Source organism: Delphinapterus leucas, chromosome X (assembly GCF_059928025.1).
Source record: "Delphinapterus leucas isolate spDelLeu-1000000601 "Yukka" chromosome X, BTC_Dleu_Yukka2, whole genome shotgun sequence".
In the NCBI taxonomy this organism is placed as follows: domain Eukaryota; kingdom Metazoa; phylum Chordata; class Mammalia; order Artiodactyla; family Monodontidae; genus Delphinapterus; species Delphinapterus leucas.
In genome coordinates this window covers 94,034,668-94,058,852 of record NC_143150.1, presented here as the reverse complement: position 1 = coordinate 94,058,852, position 24,185 = coordinate 94,034,668, and the positions used below count along the sequence as shown (strand labels likewise).

At 42.1% G+C, this 24,185-nt stretch overlaps 1 protein-coding gene across 2 annotated transcripts in view; it reads right to left on the bottom strand.

Moving 5' to 3' along the window:
* The window catches only part of MAOB (monoamine oxidase B), a 114,227-nt gene that overhangs the window by 15,500 nt on the left and 74,542 nt on the right, over nucleotides 1-24,185 (bottom strand). For both annotated transcript variants that reach the window (XM_022556309.2, XM_089904600.1), the window contains exons 4-8: nucleotides 13,927-14,031; nucleotides 12,598-12,689; nucleotides 7,551-7,692; nucleotides 6,166-6,315; nucleotides 4,792-4,951 (exon numbers count right to left, since the gene is read on the bottom strand). In XM_022556309.2, coding sequence (XP_022412017.1) covers nucleotides 4,792-4,951; nucleotides 6,166-6,315; nucleotides 7,551-7,692; nucleotides 12,598-12,689; nucleotides 13,927-14,031 — 649 coding nt within the window. The remainder of the gene's footprint in view (nucleotides 1-4,791; nucleotides 4,952-6,165; nucleotides 6,316-7,550; nucleotides 7,693-12,597; nucleotides 12,690-13,926; nucleotides 14,032-24,185) is intronic.

Below are 24,185 nucleotides of genomic sequence, written 5' to 3'. Positions count from 1 at the left end.
GAGGGAAGACATATGGGAACATATGTATATGTATAACTGATTCACTTTGTTATGGGGCAGAAACTAACACACCATTGTAAAGCAATTATACCCCAATAAAGATGTTAAAAAAAAATCATTATGCTGTATACCTTAAACCTATACAGTGCTGGCTGTCAATTATATCTCAATAAAACTGGAAGAAAAAAATTCTTAATACAAAATAAAACTAGGACTCAATCCTGCTATTGCAAAAAAAAAAAGAATACAACAGAAATAGTTAAGGAATCACCTTGTTATAAGGAGACAAGAAAGAGGACAGGGTGTGATAAGAGAAAAGAGCAAGGGCACACGGGTCACTTGGGGTTCTGCTGGACTGGACAGAGGGATCATGCAGGACACCAGGCTGACTGGGGTGGAGGCCCTGCTTTCTGGGTGGAGGGGCTCCTTGGACACGTCCTTCACAGCACAAAGTTGGTCTCTGCACCATGCATGTGCACTGGGCAGAAGTGAAGGAACAAGGGGCAGAGGGAAGAGTCCTGTTCATGCCAGAACAAACCACGTGGCATCAGCAGCAGTTCTATCATTTGTAGGTAGAAAGCTCAGGAGCTCTGCCCAGGCACATGAGACTTCCAGTTAGCCTGGTTCAGCCTCACTCTTAAAAAGGAAGGGCCATTCAAGGACATCTAGACATTGAACAAAATTCTTTAACAAAAGAAGCAAAGACAAAAGCAGAAACAAACTAACAAACAAAAAGGAACTCTCAGGAAGAAAAGACAAAGAGTAGAAGAAATTTCCCCCAAAGTGGCAAGTAACATTCTCAAGGAGAAAAAAGAAGATATTGTACCTATGGGAGGTAACAAAGAGGACTATTCAGAATAAAATAATTCAGGAGAAGCTTTTTGAGTGTGAAGTGTGGAAGGAGGAGTTCTGAAAAGACAATCACATTCATCTGGAAGAATAACTGACATTTACCAAGGACAAAATTACAGGAAAAATAATGAAGAGAGAATATTCTACCAGATGTCAAACATATTATAAAGCTACAGGGATTAAAATAGTACAGTGCTGCCAAAGGATTAGAGAATATAAATCTGTGTTCTCCAAAGTGGGGTGTGCACACCTAGGCTGCACATCTGGATAGTGGAGAAAGATATTAGAGATTCTTATTTTTCAATTCCAGCTTTTCAAAAATGACTACTCTTGTATATTTTATAAGAAAAACAATACACTTTTTTCCAGTGGTCCATGTACATAATTTAGGAATAAATATATTCAGTGGTAGTTGATGTTTAATTTTTTATATATAGGGCTATACAAAATATTTGGAGCCCAGTGACAAAAATCAGTGGAAAAGAATTGTTGGTCCAGAAAAGCCGAATGTAGATATATTTCATAGGAGAATGAAACCATCATGAAAAAATTTTAAAAAACTGGTACACTGGGAGAAAATATTTGCAACACATACAGAAAACAATTAATAAGCACAGGATAAATAGATAATTTACAAAATGATTTCACACAGCCCTGAAGCCTTGTTCGTGATGAAACTTACAAATTATAGATAAATGGGACATTTTCCCCTACTGATTGGCAGAAAGTTAAAAATATTAATTAGCTGGTCTACCCAAGTCAACTGACTTTGTAATTGCACTTTTACAAATTTATCAAAAGGAAATGCTCCTATTCAAATCTTCAGAGCAATATGAAGGAAGCTGTTTATTGTAGCATAGTGTATAATAGCAAAAACTTGGAAACAATCGAAATGCCTATCGTCAGCATACCTATCGGGTACATTTTGATAGAGCCATACAGTGAAATACTGTTTATTCAGTTGTTGAAATGAGGTAGATTTAAATGCACTGATGTGGAGAAATGTCTGTGGCATACCATTAATAGGAAAGAGCAAATTTCAGTACAATGTGTATTATGATTTTTTTAAAAAATGGTTTGGGGAAAGTATATAACATTTATTTAAAATTATATTTGCATATAAATGTTATGCATATTCTTTAATATACATTTAAAGTATATATACATTTCAATATATATGTACAATATATTGAAAATATTACCTGTGCCTACAATAAATCTCTAAGGATAAACAACTTACATTTTTAACAGTGGTTCCCCAAGGGGGGAGGGGCAATTGGAGAGGGACATTTTTCATACACTTTTATTTTTTGAAAGTTTTATAGTGAATAAGTTCACTTCTGTAATTTTTTTTAAAAGCAGGTACTGCTTCTGTTATTTTAAACTTCAGTTGAAATCATTTAGATTTAAGGGAAAATAGAAATGGTGTAGATGAGCAAAAGCGAGGGATACTGAAAGATATAAGGCTTTGGCAAGAGCCTGCTCTCTCCAGGTAAGTGGGGATGGGAGGCAAAGCTAAGGTGGCTGTGATGCACCCCCTGCCCCTGCAGGGACCCCGGGAGGGCAGGGTGTTGATGGTGAGGGTGGATGAGCTTAGGATGATTTGGTGGGAGACCAGCAAAGAAGAGGGGGCCCCTCCTTGTAAACTCACAAAGATATCACACACTTAAGAAACTGGAAAGCATTTCCTGGGACAATCATTCTACAAGCCAGCAAGAACTGGCTAGGGCTACCTGAATCAAAAGGCAAAAAGTTACCTTCTCTTTAATAGTCCAAACCACGCTGCACTTATAAAACAAACAAACAGTAATCTTGATTGACTGATTGCTGAGTGCCTCATATGTGCCAGTCACTGTGCTAGGCTGTTTGGGGCTGCAAAAATCACCCCCTTTGAATCTGGTTAACTCATATTCCCTGTGCTTTTGTGTTACTCACTAACCACAGTGCCTTTAGGGATGGCGTTGAAAGTCTGACGCAAAGCAAATACCTTCTTACAAGAGTTAACTTCCTCAGATTTCATTCCCTTATAGAATCCTTCAAAATATTGTTATTGAATTGCTTATCGATGTAACAGGAATGATACTGGACGTGAGTCTTGGAGCCCTCCCCTGTGTTTCTATAATAGCCTAGGTAACACCAACAGTGTACTCAATACACTGTAATGCAATTATCAGTTTACAAGACTGGCTTCCTCCCAAGTCTGGATTTTCTGGGCAAGGAAACATGCCTTTGAATTCCCAGTGCCTAGCACAGCACCTGTCATACAATAGATGCTCAGCAGAGGTTGGCTGAGGAAACACATTCAATTTCTCAAAAGAAATTGAAAATGCTTTGAAGAGGCTCTCATGTCTACAATCATTTTTTAAAGTGTAACTCAAGGCTCATTACCAATAAGGACCGAGTCAGACCCAGCCTCTTCTTGAGGATGAAGAACTTGGCTTTTCTCTGTTTTTTTTTTAAATTTATTTTATTGAAGTGTAGTTGATTTACAATGTTGGGTTAATTTCTGCCATACAGCACAGTGATTCAGTTACACATATATATCTAGTCTTTTTCATATTCTTTCCCGTTATGGTTTGTCACAGAATATTGAATTTAGTTCCCTGTGCTACACAGTAGGACCTTGTTGTTTACTCATTCTATATATAATAGTTCGCATCTTGGGTTTTCTTTTTGATACTAGTACCTAACAATGAACTTGCCTGGCACACTGCAGACCTAAGGTAAAGGTCTGCAGACATGAATGGAAAGCTAGAGATTCTCTCCATAAATAAAGGCATTCTGAGTCATTAAGAGAAAAAAAATCTCCATTCCACGATCCTAAACCTTATCCACTCGCCAGCAACCAGCTGTCTAAAACGGGTGGCCTGGATCACGAGAGGAAGCAGCTTAGCACCAGCAAGCTCTCCATGGTGGGTCACTGCACCGTCCTTTGTGAAAGATAGATTACTTGTTCAACTGATGCACCAATCCAATAACAGTCCTAAACAGAATTTCCTGCAAAGGGGGAGAATCAGGAGGCTGCAATGTGGTGGAAAGGGGTAGATACAGGAAGAACCGCCCTAAGGTAAGAATATGAAACTTTCCCCCTTTGCCTCCAGCACATCCTTCCTCTCCCTTCTGCAATCTAGCTCCTCATTTCAGTCCATCCTTCCCTTTGCCCTCAGTCCCAGGTACTGATGGTTCTTACGTGGACTCCTCTCGGAAGAAAAGGAGCTGTGATGAGAGTCAATGTGATAAGACTCTAGCATTGTGCTGTCCAATATAGTAGCCATGCGTGGCATTTTTACAGTGGAATTTAAAGCTATTAAAATGAAATAGCCATGCGTGGCTTTTTATATTTGACTTTAAAGCAATTGAAATGAAATAAAATTGAAAAATTCAGGTCCTCAGTCTCACTAGCTACATTTCAATTGTTTGATACCCACACACGTGGCTAGTGGCTGCTGTCCTGGACAGAGCCACTCTGGAACATTTCCATCGTTGCAGAATCTAGTATTTTAGTGGGCATCCCTGTAATGTTCTATCCAGTAGAGCCACACACTTATTGAATATATATGAATGCATAAATGAACTTAATTTCATATAGTAGAATCTTGACACTAGTGAGAAATTGCCTGGAAATTTTCAGAATCCCCACCTTTGTGAACGGCTTTACAAACTCATACTTTAAAAACCTGTATCAGAAAATGTTAATAACCTATTTTCAGAAGATTTTGTGAAAGGATTAGTAAACTTTATACTGAATTATGAAAAGAGTTGATCATATTCTAAGGGAACTTAATTGCATGAATGTGTGCCAATGTACTTTAGTCGATGGAACTGACCATAGAACCTGGATGAATGTTTTACGTCCGAATTCTAAGGAAAACAGTTACACGCAAATGTGTGACTTTGCACCAAGTTTCTTGGACCTTTTAAGCAAAGAAAAGTACTCACCCTTATTCCTCCAGAAGGGCTCTTTATAATAAACTATGCACTTGATGACTGAACCCAAAGGCACACGAGTGATCAGCTGGTTTCTCATCATTGGCAGAGGGGGACTGAAATGAATCTTCATGCCCAGAACAGGAGGAATAGCGCTAATCACATACTTAGCCTGGAAGAAAAACGGCGTGGTTAAACATTGCTGGTGGGTTGTTTTTGCTCTTTTTCTAATGTTTCTCCCTCATTTACCCTCGTCCCCTACTCAATCTCTTCTTAAAAGAGAAACTAGAAGAATCAAACTTGTTAGAATCAAAATGAGCTCTTGTTGTTCCCTAGCTCAAAACCTCCAATGACTTCCCATCACACTTGGAGTCAAAGCTAAGTTCCTTACAGTCACTTTCAAGGTCATACATGAAAGGAACCCCTGTCACATCTCTGATCTCATCTTCTGTTACTCTTCCCCTCAATCCTCTTAATTCCACCATTTTGACTACCTTGCTGTTACTTCAACATGCCAGGCTTGCTCTTACCTCAGGGCCTTTGCACTGGCTGTTTCAGTCTACCTGGAAAACTATTCCCCAGAGAGCCACCTGGCTCAATCCCTCATCTCCTTGGGTTCTGTGCTCAAACATCACCTTCTGAGTGAGGCCTTCCTTGATGACCTATTTAAAACTGCATGACCAATCGTCCCACCTCACCTTCTGGCACACCCTCTCCCCCTTCCCTGCTTGGTTTTTTCCACAGTACTCATTACTATTTGGCATAGTCTATATTTTATGTATCTGATTACAACTTTTCTCCTTTACTAGAATGTAAGCCACATGAAGGCAGACAATTTTACCTGTTTTGTTCACTGCTATGTTCCCAACTCCTAGAATAATGCCTGATACATAGGAGGCACTTGATATTTATCAAATAAATATTTTCTTTGATTTTCTAATTATGTAGGAGCCCAATACAGAGGGTTGATAATATGTGTTTTGTAAATCTCCCCCCTCACCCCCAAATATTATGGTTCTGTTTTCCTTTCTTTCAGATAGAGGTAGCTTTTCTTTTTTTTTTTTTTTGTGGTACGTGGGCCTCTCACTGTTGTGGCCTCTCCCGTTGCGGAGCACAGGCTCCGGACGTGCAGGCTCAGCGGCCATGGCTCACGGGCCCAACCACTCCGCGGCATGTGGGATCTTCCCGGACCGGGGCACGAACCCGTGTCCCCTGCATCGGCAGGCGGACTCTCAACCACTGCGCCACCAGGGAAGCCCCAGAGGTAGCTTTTTTGCTTTTGGCAAAGGTATTGTCTACAAAGTCTAGAATATTCTTCGCTTTATTTAAGCCCTGGTTATCTATGGGACTCTGGTCTCTTCTCCCTGGTTTAAGGCTCTTGGTTACCTCATACACCTCGTGGTTTAGGGTCTCCACAAGGATATTTTCTCCTGTCTGGTCAATGTGGATCACAGGCCTCTCCAGCTTCACTCGGTCCCCAAGGAGGTCCATTATTCGCTCACTCACTTGACCAGATCCACCCACAAATTTCCTCTCCTGGAAAGAAAAAAGGACCCAAGAGGTGGGTAGGAAATATAGGAATGGATATAAATTGCTAAGTTGCTAGTTTTCCTCACATATCTTTACTGTGTGAGGTATACAATTTCATGCTGCCGTTGTGGGTAGTGTCTTTCACCATTGTTTTCTAACCAATGATTGCTGGCTTTCAACAAAATTACACGTTTTCGAGCCTTCCAGGCTATGTTCTGATGGACTCCCAGACTCCAAACTCAGCTGGACATCCTCAGCCTGACTCCCATGTCCCACCTGCCTGGCCGAGACCCCTGCTCTGTGTCCTACCTGCATCCTTTGGTTGAGTTGCTGGGCCACCACTTGCCTGAGCACACCTAGGCCTGTTTCCTGTTTCCTTGTTACTCAGTCTCAGAATCTTGCTGGCCCACCCATCCCCAGGCCAGCCTACTCCCTGTTACAGTCTGTCTGTCTCACCCTGGGTCAGGTACGTGCTGTTTCTGTGGCCACCGAGGCCATTTCACCTCACCGCACCCACCTGCAAAAGCTTCCAAATGTCCTGCGTGATTGCGCCCACAGTTGAGCTGACTGTCTTCTCCTACATTTTCAGTTCAGTTAATTTTTAAAAAGACTATTTCAAATAGGTCTAGAAGGAAGGTCACGGAGAAGGGGAAAGAGAAGGGAGGGGAGAAGGAGAAGAAAGAGGGTGATGAGATGGAGGAGGGGGTTAGAAAGAGGAAGGGAAGGAAAGGAAAATGACTGTCGAGGAGATTAGCTAAGAACTCTAATCCATTTCCTAGTGTGCCCAGCACAGCACATTATACAAGGCTGAGGCTCAGGAAATAGGCACTGAATGAATGAATGAATGAATGAATTCCATGCGGTGCGTTTGTTTTAAACTGAAAATACGTTTCTGACGTTTTCTGTTCAGCTTTCCAAGAAGTACTCAAGTTATGTTCATCAGCTGGCCTCTTACAAACTTACCAAATAATCATCGGATGTATATCCAAATGGAAAGTTGCAAAAGAACATGGAAAAAGGAGACAAGCCTAATTTTAAAATGACATTGGCCGCTGGGTTGTCACACTGGGTACCTAACAACAGACTGTCCCTTTCAAAAGTCACTTTGAGCTGCTATGATTAAGCTCTAAAAGCCACAAGCCTGCCTCCTGTTCCATCCTTTCATGACTGAAGGATGATGCCAATCTTTCACTTAGGCAGTGGTGGTTTTCTGTTTCAACGGTCGGGGTATGAATGGGTACCTGCCCTCCATTGGTTGTTGAGATGATCCTGGCACTGCCCCCACACTGCTTCACATACCACAGGAACCAGAGAGCGGAGACCTCATGGGTCTCTGCGGTGACACACAGGTTCACAAAGAGAGTAGCAAGCTGCTTCGAAGATCTGCTCAGGGAGAAACAAGAGCAAAGCTGGCAAATGCAGGGGAGCATCTTCTTCATTCTCTGGAAATTATTCAAGCAGTAAACTTAACTTGGCTATAAGTGGAGAACAATTTAGCAAGTTTCAGAAAATTGTCACTAGAATCTAATATTATAAAACATGACATCAGAGATTTGGGGAATAGGAGACATATTTTCCCCTTAATCAAAAGACCTAGCTCAGAATCAGCATGTATTCCATATGCTATGCTGTTACGACTGCTCTCCACACACTTGCTACTCTCCTAGGCATCCCCATCTCAGTAAAAGGCATCACCATTCACCCACTTGCTAAGGCCAACACTCCAGAAATCAACCTTAATTTCTCTCTTTCCATCACTCTCCCACCATCCAATCCATCAGGAAGTCCTGTTGTCTCTCACCACATCACTCCACCTTCATTACCACCAAATTGGCATCATCTCTTGCCGGGATGATTAGAATTATTTCCTCCAGACTTGTCTCTCTCGTTCCACTTGTCCTCACTGAATATCTATGTACCACACTTGAAGCGAAAAGGTTTTTATTGCCCTCCCCTCCGTGGTGCTCTTTCTATAGTGTAAATTAAGCCATGTCATTCCCTCGCTTAAAACTTTCCAGTGGCATCCTATCAAAACCAGAATAAGATTCAGATCTTCTACCAGGGCCTCCAAAGTTCTAAGTGATCTAGCCCATGCCTACCTTTCCTATCTCATCCTGTACCTTCTGTACTTATTCTAATGTCCCCTCAGAAAGATGAACTCTTATATGTCTATAAAAATGAGCACCAGCTTCTATATTCCCAGCACGCTGGCGTTCTCTATCATTTTACTACAGTGTGGTAGCTTTAAAACTATTTTCACTGTCTTAAATTATCTTAATTATTGGTTTATTATTTTTTATTGCTGTCTCCCCCACTAGAATATCAATCAGTGAGACAGGGATCTTAACTTTCTTGCTAACCATAGTATCCTCTTTAATAAAATAGTGACTGGAACATAGTAAGCACTTAATGAATTACTTGTTAGATGACTGAATGAATACATGGTTGGTGGGAAATATCAATTAAACATTACTTTTCTTTTCTTTCTTTCTTTATTTTGGCCATGCCACACAGCTTGCAGGATCTCAGTTCCCCAACTGGATTAAACCCAGGCCACGGCAGTGAAAGCCTGGAATCCTAACCACTAGGCCACCAGGAAACTCCCTAAACATTATTTTTAAATGATCCATAATGCTCAAAGGATATGCTAGGTGCTGTACCAAGTACAGAATTAGTCACAGTTATCTATTCAGTTATTTTACTGTCTAATGGAAGACCAGCTCAAAGAATGGATGAGGGGAAAAAGTGATTAATAGAGTATAGACAGACGAACTTTTGCTTGAGGTTGGCAGGTAAATGATGAGAGGTTATGTCCTATCTGGAACCACACCAGAAAGTGAATGATCTCATGCAATTCCAACAGCTCAGTGAAATCTAACAGATCCTAAAATTCACCAGTAGTAATGTGTACTCTGGGATATCTTTAATTAGGACCAATCCCGCTTTTGACTTTGACAGAAAGTTTGCATGTTGTTAATCTGGTTATACCTGAGGCAGAATTTTCCACCTGGTAGTGCTGACAATGGGTGGAATAAATAATACCGTCTTCCATTTATTGAACTCTTTCACACTCCATGGTTTTTAAAACCCATTGTCTTATCGATTTGTCACCAAAATGACAGTCATTATTTTTCCCAGTTCACAAACCCAAACACTGAGTCTCAGGGAAGTTAATAACATGTAGCGCACAGCTCACTAAATGGTACAACTGCAAACCACATCATACCTGATTCAAACTTCATGCTTTTAATACCTCAAAATGCTTTAAAATCAGTCAGTTGACAACCTTGAAGGGACAAATATTGACCAAGGGACACCTCTCTACCCTAGTGTACCTTGACTCTGGAAGTTTGTAGAATCACACCTAACACACATACCAGTTACTTGTAGCACTTTTGTGACAGTCCCCATCATTAAGGCTGCATATAGTGTAATATATATGTTGAAGTGACTTCAAGTTAGTTTTGCAAGATTCCTCATGATAACTGAAGGGATGGAAATTGCTGACTCATGCTTTCTTTGCAGAGGCAATTTTTGGCTTCTATCTAAAACAAATATCCAAAGATTGGTTTAAAATATTACTTCAGAGTGAAAACATCCTTTGCTGCTTCCTGATGTCCCGTTTTCCTTGTTCTTTATTGTATAGGTGAATTCAGATGGTACAAGGGAGTCATAAATCACTAAAACCTGATGTTGCCCTAGCTAGATAACGGATATTAAATATAAAAATAGAGCTGTGATTCTAGCTGTTACTGTTGCCAATTTGGTGAGAAAGAAATAACCCTGGTTTGAAATCAAGGGAGATCTAAAAGTAATTTCTCTCTGGAGGGCCAGGCCATTCTTAATCCTTTATTTGATTTACTCTAGGAGCTTTACTGAGAAAACAAATGAGAAGAAAAATATCTGAGGGATGGAAGGCCAAGGAAGCTAGTGCAATAATATTTTCGTGTTCCTTGCCCTGTTGACTCTTTAAAAGATAAACGTTATTATGTTTTCTACATGAAAAATATACACTTATTATATAAAATTTGGAAAATTCATAAAATAAAAAGATGAGAGAATAAGTATCTTCCACATTTCTGCCCCCCCCAAGATAATCCCTAGACTCATTTTGGTGCATTTCTTTTTCTAGTTATAGGTTTTAAAAAGTGTATTTACATAGCTGTGACTACATCATAAATTTAATCTGTTTCTGAAAACCACTTTATAAATGATAACAGAAAGAACGATCAACATTAGTCTTTGAATATATGATTGTGCTTTAGTTTGAACCACGGTAGGTTGGATATTCTGGGGATTACTTCCTTTAAAACCAGGAAATGACATCATGCTTATCTTGCTTAGGAAAAATTTGAAAATTACTTTGTGTTCATATATTCTTAACATCTCAGAATGCTTTCTTTTGTCAGCCAACAACCTAGAATATTCACTAAGGGGAGGATTAGGTCAAGGACTATAGCAGAAAAACTCAGATCTCTGTGAGAGCAAAGAAATATAATTAGTCCTATCTTCAATGAGCTTCAAAGCTCTCTGGAGAGAGAAGACCTAATGAATTTATTAAAAGCTTTTTGTAACAGGAGTTATAAAACAAATGCAGATAAAAAATACTCACTATATTTTGAAAATCTCATGTATAAAATTTAAAAGTAAATCCTGCAATTTTATTACAAACAAAATAAGTTGTATTACAAACTACATTCTAAAACAGAGTGGTAAATAGTATCAGATAAGTGTTAAAAAGGATGTAATTAATAATAGGCATTGGTTTCGTGACAATAAAAGGGTTTTACTCTTTCAAAATTGGTTGCTTTCGAAGGCTGAAGACGTAGGAGAGGCACATGTTCATCAGAGTATTATATAATAATAACGGTTATGATTAAAAACTGGAAGTAACTGAAACGTCAAATGCTAATAGATAAACACATTATGGTATTCACTTCCCATGGAATAGTCTGCAACCGTGAATATGACGTTTGATGAAGAATTTTAATGACGTGGATAACTGCTTGCATTGTAATATTAGATGTTAAAAAACATTCTGATGGATATCCGTTGCTTGCAGTGAATGTACAGTTTTCTCTTTAGAAATGAGATGATATATCACACTGTACATACCTGATGACAGCCTGCTTTTCTATCTGTTTAATAGTATGATGTTTTTCAAGCCATTAAATATTCTTCTTCAACACGATTTTTAAAGACTTTAGAGTATTCCAGTTTTCAGACAAACCATAATTAATTTAACCAGTCTTCTATTACGGGACATTTAGATTTTCCTTTTAAAAATAATGCTTTGAATCTCCCTCTCTCCGTTTCTCCCTCTCTTCTTTTCTCTCTCCTTCTTTATGTTAAATTCTAAGAAGTTGAATTTATGTATGAAGAAGTATGTACATTTTATGTCTTTTGGTTATTTCCATATCTTAGATTCAGATATCCTTAAAAACTTTTTACTTTTAGTTGCCATTGCTCCAACTTCCCCCCCGTCCCCCCGCACAATGCCTAGAGAATGAAGACATCAACCCCAGAGCCACATTCTCAACTAATGCTGTTTAGCATGGGCAAACAGTCTCATAGCAATGCCATTTTCTTACTTTGCTTACCACAAATTCACCATGTGCTTGAGATGGAACCCTTATCATCCTTTCCTTTTTCCCTGCTGTCCAAGAGCAGGGAGGCCTTTCCATGCTGTCTGTCTAAACAGCTTCCACAGCTCATGTATAGTTCCCAACTCTGCCAACCACAATTTAATACTTGACTCATGAACACTTTCTTTCAATGCTACACGTTTCTCCCTAATGGGAAGCAGTCAGCGCAGTCATCCATGTTTCCTGGACAGTTGTGAATTATCCAGAGAACTTCTCTAGAAGTTCCTCTTCAAAGCTTTGAAGAATTCCACTCCATCCCATAGGTGTTTGAAATGCATGTGCTGATGCACTCTCTCCATACTTGACCACCAGTGAGGAGTATACAAGTATCCCTACATCGACAGCTTGATAAGTGAGATCTTTAAGCTGTTCTAAATAAGGGAAGTGGCACAATGTGGTCTGTCCTAAGGACTTTAGGGGGTAATACCACCTTTGTAATGCAAAACTATCCCAAAGAAGTAGGTTTGATGTATAGACATCTTTAGGGCAGGACATGGTTCCAATATTTTTCAGCACTCCACCTGGCCAAATGGTGTGGTTATAGACACAGAGCAGCTACTCGGTTCACAGCTGCTGAACGGAATTCCTAACTAAACCGGAAAGAGAGTCACAGTCAATGCCTGTGCCTAATGGCGAGTCTTACTCCGTCCAGCAGATCTTGTCCAGCAGCTCCTTCATCGTCATGTGGTCCCACTGTTCTGCAAGGGGCGCCTTCCATGGGGCATCACTGGGAATCTACATTCAGATGACGATTCAGAGGGGAAAAGCAAATGTAATTTTCCATTTTAAATAACTATTTGAATAGTATTCAAAACTCTAACTTAAAGAAGGAAAATGCAAGTTTTCCAAATTCCCCCAATAGTGGTTTTTTACTGCACAATCCATGTTGTCTGTGTAGATTTCCTATTCACTCAATCCATATTTAATATATATATATATATTTTTTTTTTGCGGTAATTTAAATTTTTTTTGGGGGGGGGTACGCGGGCCTCTCACTGTTGTGGCCTCTCCCGTTGCAGAGCACAGGCTCCGGACGCGCAGGCTCAGCGGCCATGGCTCACGGGCCCAGCCGCTCCGCGGCATGTGGGATCTTCCCGGACCGGGGCACGAACCCGCGTCCCCTGCATCGGCAGGCGGACTCTCAACCACTGCGCCACCAGGAAAGTCCCATATTTAATTTTTGATAACCTTTCCTGTGCTATAAATGGAGGCTATGTTGTAATCAGGCTGTTTCCAAATATTTACTACTAAGTTACTAATATAGTTTAGAGAGAACAATTCAGAAATTCAACTCCTTGGGACTTCCCTGGTGGTCCAGTGGCTAAGACTCCACGCTCCCACTGCAGGGGGCCCAGGTTCGATCCCTGCTCAGGGAACTAGATCCCACATGCCACAACTAAGAGTTTGCATGCCACAACTAAAGATTTCTCATGCTGCGACTAAAAGATCCCAAATGCCACAACTGAAGATCCCACACGTGGCAACGTAGATCCCTCGTGTCACAGCTAAGGCCTGGCACAGCCAAAAATAAATAAATAATAATTTTTTAAAAATCAACTCCTTAACAAAGATCAGAAAGATGTACCAGATCATGTCTAAACTGGAGTTTCAGGTCAAGCTCTGTGTGTGTTTACTCAGGAGCTGCAGGTTTGAGCATGGTGGTGACTCAAAGACCCAGAAGCCTTACTTGCTATGTCCTGAGGATATTCTAAATTAGAAACATCATCCCAGGAAAGCTGAATGATAGAAGATCTTCTCCCCCCTCATCAGTAGTATGCAAATTGCAGCCTATTGGACATGTCATTCTTTTAGAGGTTAGAAACTCACTTATTCATCTCACAAATCTTTACTGCAAGTTACTGTGCTACACAATGTGCCAGGCACTGTTGACATGCTTCACCTTCTTTCTTTTAAGGACTAAACTTATTACGAAGAATACAAATGTCATCAAAGAAGCTTTAGGAAGCTTTACCTCTCGTCCCATGTCATCCATCGTCCTCCAAAGGTTGTTAAGATCTAGGCAGGCAATTGGATTCCACATAGGTGGGAACGGGCCCCTGAAGGGGTAGGATTTGCCCTGTGAGATACAACATAATTTTAAAAGGAAACATTTACTACAATGGAAAAGTAGTTAAATATGCCAAGTTGTTAAATATCTGTAAGCAAAATCACCTTATCAACATGTGATATACACTCAAGTGTTTTTAGTTCCTTAGTGTCCTCAGAACCCAACTTAACTTTTTAGCATTAAGATTTCCGGCAAAATTCCCTGTTACCTAAAGAAATTTGGTGCCACACCAAACACAATAGAAAGGTTTCTCTCTGAAATTGGAACACTTATCATGTAAAATGTAAATGCCAGTACAGAAGTGGGGTTACCTAATCTCATTTGCCAATGATACTTGCAAATATCTCAGAGCCAGGAGACTCTGCATGGTGGAGGGTCAGAAAATGACAACTATAAATATTACACAAGTTAGAAGGGGATGAAAAACCGATTGCAGGAATGCAAGTATCTGTAGGAAGAGCCACAAAACAGGGCCGAGCAAGCTTCTCCAAGGAATCAGATATGCTAGGTCAACACAGGAGTTCCCAGAGATCAAGGTCAAAGCAGAAAGAAGAGACAACTTAGGGAGTTCCCTGGTGGTCCAGTGGTTAGGACTCAGCTCTTTCACTGCCGTGGCCGGGGTTTGATCTCTAGCCAGGGACTAAGATCCCGCACGCCGAGCAGTGCAGCCAAAAAAAAAAAAAAAAAAAAAAAAGAGGGTTTCCCTGGTGGCGCAGTGGTTGAGAGTCCGCCTGCCAATGCGGGCGACACAGGTTCGTGCCCCGGTCTGGGAGGATCCCACATGCTGCGGAGCGGCTGGGCCCATGAGCCATGGCCGCTGAGCCTGCGCGTCCGGAGCCTGTGCTCCGCAACGGGAGAGGCCACAACAGTGAGAGGCCCGCATACTGCAAAAAAAAGAGACACAACTTCAAGGTTCTCTTTGTGACATGTTTACACTGCCTGGTTCTCCCAGAAGAGCAGGGACGCTTTGACACAGAGACAAAGGGCATATATTTCTCCAAGGATTACTAACATGGCAGCTTGTATGTCATCTCTGGGAGGCTTAACTTAATGGCAGTTCAGGTACATCCACAAAAACCACTTTAGGTTCATTTGAAAACCTGAGTCAGAAGTCAGGCCATGCATTCTGACATCATCTTGCAACCAAATTGGAGTAACTCAAGGTCCACAGTCAACCAAGATCTCACAATAACTCTCAGTCATTTGGCAAAGATTCATCTCACACTGATTTTGTAGTTACAGAAACTATTTTAATAATTAATTCTATGGTCATATTGTTCTTTGTTCTCCAACAAGGCCCTAAGATTCTCAGGGAAGAGTTATACAGGCTTACTTTTCTTCTTGTATTAGTCAGGGTTCTCCAGAGAAACAGAACCGATAGGATGTATGTGTGTGTGAGAAGGGGGGCGGGGGGCAGTGAGAGAGAGATTAATTTAGGGAATTGGCTCAGGCAATTGTAGAGGCTTGGCAACTCCAAAATCTACAGGGCAGGCTGGCTGGCTGGAAACCCAGGGAAGAGTTGCAGTTCAAGTCCAAAGGCCATCTGCTAGCAGAATTCCGTCTTCCTTGGGGGACCTCAGTGTTTTTCTATTAAGGCCTTTAACTGATTGGATGAGGTCTACTCACATTATGGAGGATAATCTGCTTTATTCAAAGTCTAATTTAAATGTTAAACTCATCTAAAAAAAAACCTCTACAGAAGCATCTAGGATAGTGTTTGATCAAATGTCTTTTGTGGCCTAGCCAAGTAGACACATAAAATTAACTATCGCACTTCTTAGTCAACTTTACTGAGGTATAATTTACACCCAAAGAAACAATTTTAAATGCACGATTTGAGAAGTTTTTGACACACTGTAAGCACCTGTGTAACCATTACCACAATCAAGATATAAAACATTCCCATCACCCCAGAAGGTTCTCTCTTGCCCCTCCCCAGTCAATTCCTGTCCACTTTCTGGCCCAAGACAACCACTGATCAGTTTTTTGTCACTATAGATTGGTTTTGCCTGTTCTAGAATTTTTTAAACAATGGAATCATGCAGTATGTATGATTCCACCTTTATCTGGCTTCTCTTGCTTGGCATGACGTTCTTGAGGTTCATCCATGCTGCAGTCAGTCCTTTCTGATTGCTGAGTAGTATTCCGTTGTATGGATGTACCATGCTTTGTTTATCCATTCCTCTGTTGATGATTCTTTCCAGTTTTGATTCATTCATTGTGGATGTTTGCTATGAACATCCTTGTACAGGTCTTTTTATATACACATATTTTTTTTCTCTTGGATAAATGCCTAGGAGCAGAATGGCCGAGCTGCATGGTGGGTATATGTTTAACTTTTCAAGTTTAACAGTTTCCAAAGTGGTTCTACTGCTTTATATTCTCACCAGAAATGTATGAGAGTTCTAATTGCTCCACATCCCAACCAACACTTGCTGACTTTTCTTTTATGCTTTAAGTACACTGTTGATTTTAGAATATTAGATTTACAGAGAAGTTGCAGAGATAGTACAGAAAGTGTCTATATCCCTCTCAACTAGTTTTCCCTAATGTTAGCATTGTGCATTGCCATCGTACATTTCTCAAAACCCAGGGATTGACACTGGTACATGACTATTTATAAAACCTAAGACTTTATTCGACTTCACCAATTTGTAAACTAATGTACTTTTTCTGTTCCAGGATCCCACAAAAGATACTACATTACGCTTAGTCATCAAGTCTCCTTGGTCTTTGGTCTGTGACAGTGTCTCAGTTTTTCCTTCTTTTTCATGACCATGACGGTTCGGAAGGATACTGGTCAGGTATTTAGTAGAATGTCTCTCAATCTGGATCTGTGTGAATTTTTTTTCATTTTTAGATGGGGGTTGTGGGTTTGGGGGAAGAATACAACAGAGGAAAGTGCCCTTCTCATCACATCACCTTGGGGGGCACCTGACTTATCCCTCCTGATATTAACTTGATTCCTTGGTTAAGGTGGTACCTGCCAGCTTTCTCCACTGTAAAGTTATATTTCCCCCTTTCCCTGCTCTGTTCCTTGGAAGAGAGTCACTAAGTTCAGTCCATTCTCAAGAGGAGATGGTAGGGAGTAAACACTACTTCCTGGAGGGAGGTATCCACATACATTTTTAAAATTCTTCTCTAGGGAATATTTGCCTCTTTCTCCCCTATTATTTATTTATTCAATCTCTTCTTTATATCAGTATGGACTTATATATATTCACTTTATACTTTGGGTTATAATCCAATACTACATTATTTATTTTCTTGCTCAAATTGTTCCATCTGTGGTCGTTGGGGGCTCCTGTGTCCTTTTGACATGGCTTCAGCCTTCTGTTTTTTGAGCACTTTCTTCATTTCTGGCACTAGAAGATTCTCCAGGCTCATTGTCTATTGTCTCTGCCACAGCCCTAGGATCTGCCATTTCTCCAAGGAGCCTTCATTTCTTTTATTTTTAAAAATGTTGAATTTAATAGAATCAACTAGGTGTATGCTGGCTTAAAAAAAAAAGCAGCTTTATTGAGATACAATTCACATACCACGCAATTTGCATGCTGACTTTTTTAAACCTCTACTTATGCCTCCATCAGAGCTCAGCACATAGAATTTATTCAGTAGAAACCTATGGATGGATCCATAGGATCATTCTCCGCAAAGCACATGTGGGTCCCACCCCAGCACTGCCTCTCTGAAACTGATTGACACCAAGCGAGTGAGTTGCTTAATCTCGTTGTTCCAACTCAACATCTCTTGGCCTCATCATTTTCCTCCAGGAATTATGCCCAGATCACCATAAACAACTGGGTTAGGTGGCCTTCTCAGGGTCCCAGAGCTCCCCGTTTACCTTTCACCTGCCACTAACTCCACTGTACCAGCTTCATGCATTTACCACTTTGTGTCACCCATTGGACTCTAAGCTGCAAGATCACGGACTCAAGTCAGCCTACCTGGATCAAGTCATGGCTCTGCCACTCACTAGTTGTGTTCAGTTACTTAAGCTCTCTGTCCTCAGTTTACTTGTGTATAAATGGGATGACAGTAGCTACCTCACAGATGTACTAGAAAGACGAAGTGAGATGATTCACGTAAGTTACTTTGAACAGTGGCTGGCATGTTGTCAGTTCTCAGTAAATGTTGTTGTTGCTATTACTGCGGCTGTTACTGCTGTAATTATTATTTTTGCACGCCTAGGACCTGTTGGCGTAGATTGATGGCACACAGTAAGTTCACAATAAATGTTGGATATCATCTCAGCTGTGTGACCTTGAACTTGTTATTTATTTGGCACACAATGTCCTGAATTCTAAAAAGATCTTTTGTACTTAGATTTTGTCTTAGTCCATTTGTGCTGCTATAACAAAAGAAACCCCATAGACTGGGTGCTTTATAAACAAGAGAAATTTATTTCTTGCAGTTCTAGAGGTTGGGAAGTCCAAGATCAAGACGCTGGCAGATTTGATGTCTGGTGAGGACCAAGTTCCTGGTTCATAGATGGTCATTTCTTACTGTATCTTCACATGGTGGAAGAGATAAGGGAGCCCTCTGGGTCTGTTTATAAGAGCACCGATCTCATTCATGAGGACTCTGTCCTCATGACCTAATCATGTCCCAAAGGCTCCAACGTCTCATACTATCACATTGGGGGTTAGGATTTCAATATATGAATTGGAGGGGGACAAAAACATTCAGTTTATAGCAGGTTTCCTATGCTATTATTAACTTCCTTGTTTTTAAGTCACCTACTTTGGCCTCCACAGATCCTCACCAGCAACACCTGCCCTGCTTCCCACCACACACCAGAGATGCATTTATACAAAGAGGGTGAGAGATGGAACTCCCATTGTGAAGAACCAAGTCAGGCTACCTCGCAAGGGCAGAGTACATCCGAGACCGGCATACAGAGACCTCTCCCTGGACTCCTCAGTGTGGCATTGTGCCCACAGGTAAAGGGCATCAGAAGGAGATAAAACCACAAGCAGGTTGAATAGCCACCGCTTAAATGGGAAAAACAGCCCATTTTTGTCGCAAAAATCTTTAGGACCAAGAATGGAGGGGAAGAAATTGGTAGTCGCCCAGATAATTTAGTTATTCAGGGCTTTGTGTTTGCTTGTTTTCACAACACTTTGGTTCTGCTAGAAATCACCAGCAGATGGCTTGAAGAAGAGTGTGAGATCAGCAGATTTGGTTAATTGGTGCCTGCTCTGTCACTGCCAAGGTCTGCACCAACAGCCATGGCAACTCCTGGGAACTTAGGGACAATCGCTTAAGAAACTGAGAACTCCAGTCTGACTCATGGATTGGCTCGGGAAAAGGTGAAGAACAGCTCTTGGGTGAGGGCAGAGTTACCCGGAAAACCATGACGTGCACAGGGAGCCCCATCAACAACAGTAGCCTGTTTCTCCTTCCCCGTTAACCTTCAACTCAGGGACACATTGTGAGATGGGCACCTCTCTACCATCCCTCCCTCCTTTCTCAAGGATAAGGTCTTTGTACAGCACGTGTCTTATGGAAGGGATATGATGGAGGTGGGGTGGGGCTTCCAAGATTGTTCTTGATAGATGCCAGCTTGGTAGCCCAGTTGAAATGTCACCCCAGCTGAAGCCCAGGGCTTCTCATTCAATGGGGTCCTAAACACAGTGAGGGCTGCACCAACAGCAATCATTCCAGCAACTCAATGGTGTCAGAGACCAGCTGCCAAAGCCCTCCTAAATCAGGAACACTCTTAGATAGGAGGTGTGTTCAGAACTCTAAAGCCAAAACCGGAGTGAGAAGTGACCACCACAGAGGGCTCTGTGTGAGTAAATGGAAGCCAAACAATATGTAAAGAGCACCGTGATGAAGAAGAAGAAAACACTCCACCCTTTTGATGTTCTCATTTACTGACAGTCTTTGGTGTCTTTGGTGTCTTAACGTCCAAGCAGGTCGCATCTTAGCTAAGTTTATAAAAACAATTACAGCTGTCCTTCAGTGTTCTCAGGGCACTGGTTCTAGGACCCACAGCAGGTACTCAAATCTGCGAATTCTCAAGTCCCAGAGCCGGCCCTCTGTATCCACGGGTTCCGCATCCGCAGATTCAACCAACCACGATCATAAACATAATACACGATCCATGGTTGGTTGAATCTGCGAATACGGAGAGCCAACTGTATTCTTTTATAAGATTAGAGAAAGCTTCTGACAAACCCAGGAAAGAACTATTGTTAGAGACATAAAAATGTCAAGTCTTCAAGCTTCAGGGAATAAGTAGGGGAGGGCGGGAACGTCTAAATTTATTTGACGTGACCAAAGGTAACATGAGAGTTTTGTGCCTCTGATTTGGCTGTTGTAGAAACAGTCCAGTGATTGTTACTATTTAGAACATTGTCCAGGGAGGCCTGTCTCGTCTGAAGAAATCATGACATCAGAGTAAGTCCCCAGTTCAGGGGACAAAACAACATATCACAACAGATTGAATGCCAACACAGATATGAGAAGCCAGCTGTCTTCTCTCAAGCCAGATGTGAAAGAGATATGCAAAAATGAAAGTCAACGCCACTCACTCATGTGTTTGCTTTAGAAATCACTTTTTTTCCATAAAAATGTTAACTTGTCACGGGGTTTTTATTGTTATTTTAGGTGAATTAATAGATATTGTTAAAAATCCTCAGTTTCAATTCCTAATATGGAAAATACAAAGAGATGGAGTCAGTTGAGCCGAAGCTACTTGAGGTTCTCAGTAATTTTCAAGAATGTAAAAGTCTGAAAAGGGCTGGTATAGAACCACAGGAGAAGGGAGGCAGGGTGGCTTTTTTGTTTTTAAATAAATCTATTTATTTATTTTTGGCTGCGTTGGGTCTTTGTTGCTGCGCATGGGCTTTCTCTAGTTGCGGTGAGCGGGGGCTTCTCTTGTTGCGGAGCGCACGGGCTCTAGGCTCACAGGCTTCAGTAGTTGTGGCACGTGGGCTCAGCAGTTGTGGCTCATGGGCTCTAGAGCGCAGGCTCCGTAGTTGTGGCACACGGGCTTAGTTTCTCCGCAGCATGTGGGATCTTCCCGGACCAGGGCTCGAACCCGTCCCCTGCATTGGCAGGCGGATTCTTAACCACTGCACCACCAGGGAAGTCCCCAGGGTGGCTTTTAAATGACCAAAGAATGGATTCAAAATGGTCTCGGAAACTTGATAGCTGTGTGACTACAGTCAAGTTGTTCAATATTTGTGTTCTCTTATCTTTAGATTTGGAATAATGGTACCCATCTCACAGGGGTATTGTAAGAATTAACCAAAATGATACACGGCAAACAGGATGCACTCACTAAATGAATGTTGCTGACAGTACTGGGATCATGACGAACGCCCCGTCGTTTATACAACCACTTCGTACCCATAAATCCATGCCCACAATTTTTTATTTTTTTTTGCAGTACGCGGGCCTCTCACTGCTGTGGCCTCTCCCGCTGCGGAGCACAGGCTCAGGACGCGCAGGCCCAGCAGCCATGGCGCATGGGCCCAGCCGCTCCGTGGCACGTGGGATCCTCCCGGACCGGGGCACGAACCCACGCTCCCTGCATTGGCAGGCGGACCCCCAACCACTGCACCACCAGGGAAGCCCCGTGCCCACATTTTTGATTAATGTCCTTTGGGTAAATTCCTAGAATCAGACACCCTGGCATGAAGATTTATGTTTGACTTTCTAAAGCAGACTTGCTGAAAACCAGCAACCAACCCGATTATCACACGGCCTCGTTTTGTAGCCTAAGAGCTTCGGCAGGCTCAGTAAAAACATCTGAAATCTGCCTCTCAATTCTCCCCCTAACGAGTGGGCCAGGGCTCTGAGACGGGCTGGCTTGGCGGCAAGTACATCACTAATGTCAACTTTGATGCTCCAGACGTCTTGCTCTTCTCCTGACCCTTGTTCTCTGAGGCAAAGACTGCACACCCTGAAGTCTGTCGCATCTGGGAAGCCCTTTTGCCATCTTATTCCCCACATTGACCCCAGTCTCTGCAGTAAGAACAGGTGGCCTGGCCTTTCTTCAATCCCGCTTCTCGACAGTGACCTTTCCCTCTCCGTGTCTCCTCTGCCGTTCATGGGAATGTCGCTTTCCTCACTGTGGAGCAGGCCATCCGGCCCCTCTAGAACTCAATGACTTTTACTGCTCTTGGAAAGGACTATGCTTGGGCCACAAACAAAATAGGAGGACCAAGCTTAACTTTTGATCTATATTTCCAGTTTGGAAGAAAAGAAATTTAATCTACCCTATGGGGGAGGAGGGAAGGAAGCTCTACTTAGGCAAATGGCTTTCTTCCTCTGTTTATCTGTTCTCATTTCTAAGCACTTGGAGCCTGTGGTCAACAGGGGTTCTTTTTTTTTTTAAATATATTTATTTGTTTTATTTTCGGCTGCGTTGGGTCTGTTGCTGCGTGCGGGCTTTCTCTAGTTGCGGCGAGCGGGGGCTACTCTTCGTTGCGGTGCGCAGGAGCTTCTCGTTGCGGTGGCTTCTCTTGTTGCAGAGCACGAGCTCTAGGTGCACGGGCTTCAGTAGTTGTGGTGCACGGGCTCACTAGTTGTGGCGCACAGGTTTAGTTGCTCCGAGGCATGTGAGATCTTCCTGGACCAGGGCTCGAACCCATGTCCCCTGCATTGGCAGGCAGATTCTTAACCACTGCACCACCAGGGAAGCCCCAGCACGGGGTTCTGATTGCATCATCACATGGGCGAAGCTGGAGGACGGGGTAGACAACAGTGACAACGGTTTTGGAACAAGCCAGCAGCACTTAGCACAGAAAAGGCCTGGAGTTGTTAGGGAACCGTTGACTGAAACCACCCGCCTTGGCCAGACCCCGATTGCCTGAGTTGTCTCACAACAGAAGGTCCTGATGAGGAACATGGTGCTGTCACTGAAAACTAACTAGGTGAATTCGGGAGGGGCCAAAAGAGGGAGGAGAGGACCAACTTCCCAGAGTCCTCTTGCTGGAATCCATCTTGGCTGAGAGATTCACACGCCACCAGGCAGTACCCTGAGTCAGACTAGGGGCCAAGCAAGATGATTGGCCAGAGACAACCTGGTAACTAACCCCATTACCATAAAACCCAAGACTGCGAGCCACGTGGCAGAGCAGTTCTCCTGGGTTCCTTTACCCTCCTGCTCTCCGCCCAGCACCCCTTCCTAAAAAAGTCTCTTGCTTTGTCAGCACGTGTGTCTCCTTGGACAACTCATTTCCAGGTGTTAGACAAGAACCCACTCTCGGGCCCTGGAAGGGGTCCACCTTCCTGCAACAGAATCGTCCATGTAGGGAGAAATAGGGAAGATGGGGATGGTACTGGCTGAGAAATTAGGCAAAGCCTTGCAGGAATAATATTAACAAACAATAATGACAACAGCTGACAGAGACTGTTTACCCCGTTCAGGCCTTGTTCTGTGCACTTTACATGTATTGATTCATTAATCTTCACGGCCACCCTTTCAGATGGAGAAGCTGAGACATAGACAGGTGAAATAATTATCGTCTGCTCAAGGTCTCACAACTGCTAAGTGGCAGCAGGATTGCAATTCAGACATTCAAAGGCCAATACTCTTGATCATGAAACTTCCCAGCCTCTTAATTATAATTATTGAACACCATTTGTCAGACACTAGGCTAATGGTTTTAATTAAATAATTTAATTTAATTCTCACAACAACTCAGTCAGTAAATTGCTAATTGTGTTTCATTTTACAGATGAGTTCTGAAGCACAGAGAGGTTGAGAAGCTTGTTCGAAGGTCACACAGCTTGCACGTCAGGGGAAACAGAATTTAACCTCGGGTTTGTGCATTCAGAACTCAAGCTCTTACTTAGATCTCTGCTCCATGAGCCACTGCTCAGTTGGTGTAAAGAAGGTCTCTGGAAGACATTTTGACCCAGTAACCACTTGAGATTCTTACAAACCAGGTAGAAGCTAATGATGGGTTCAATGACCAGCCAGATCTTTTCCGTGGCTCTCCCTCCTGACCCCAGGCAAGGACCAGTCCAGCCCATCCTCAAATGACTTCCATGTCAGTTCATTCACTCATTTATTCAACAAATATTTCTTTACCCACAGTGTAAAACACACTGGAATTTGAAAACTTGGTATAAAAAAATGTTAAATACCTCATTAACAATTTCATATTGAATACACGTAAAAATGACTATTTTTGATAAATTGG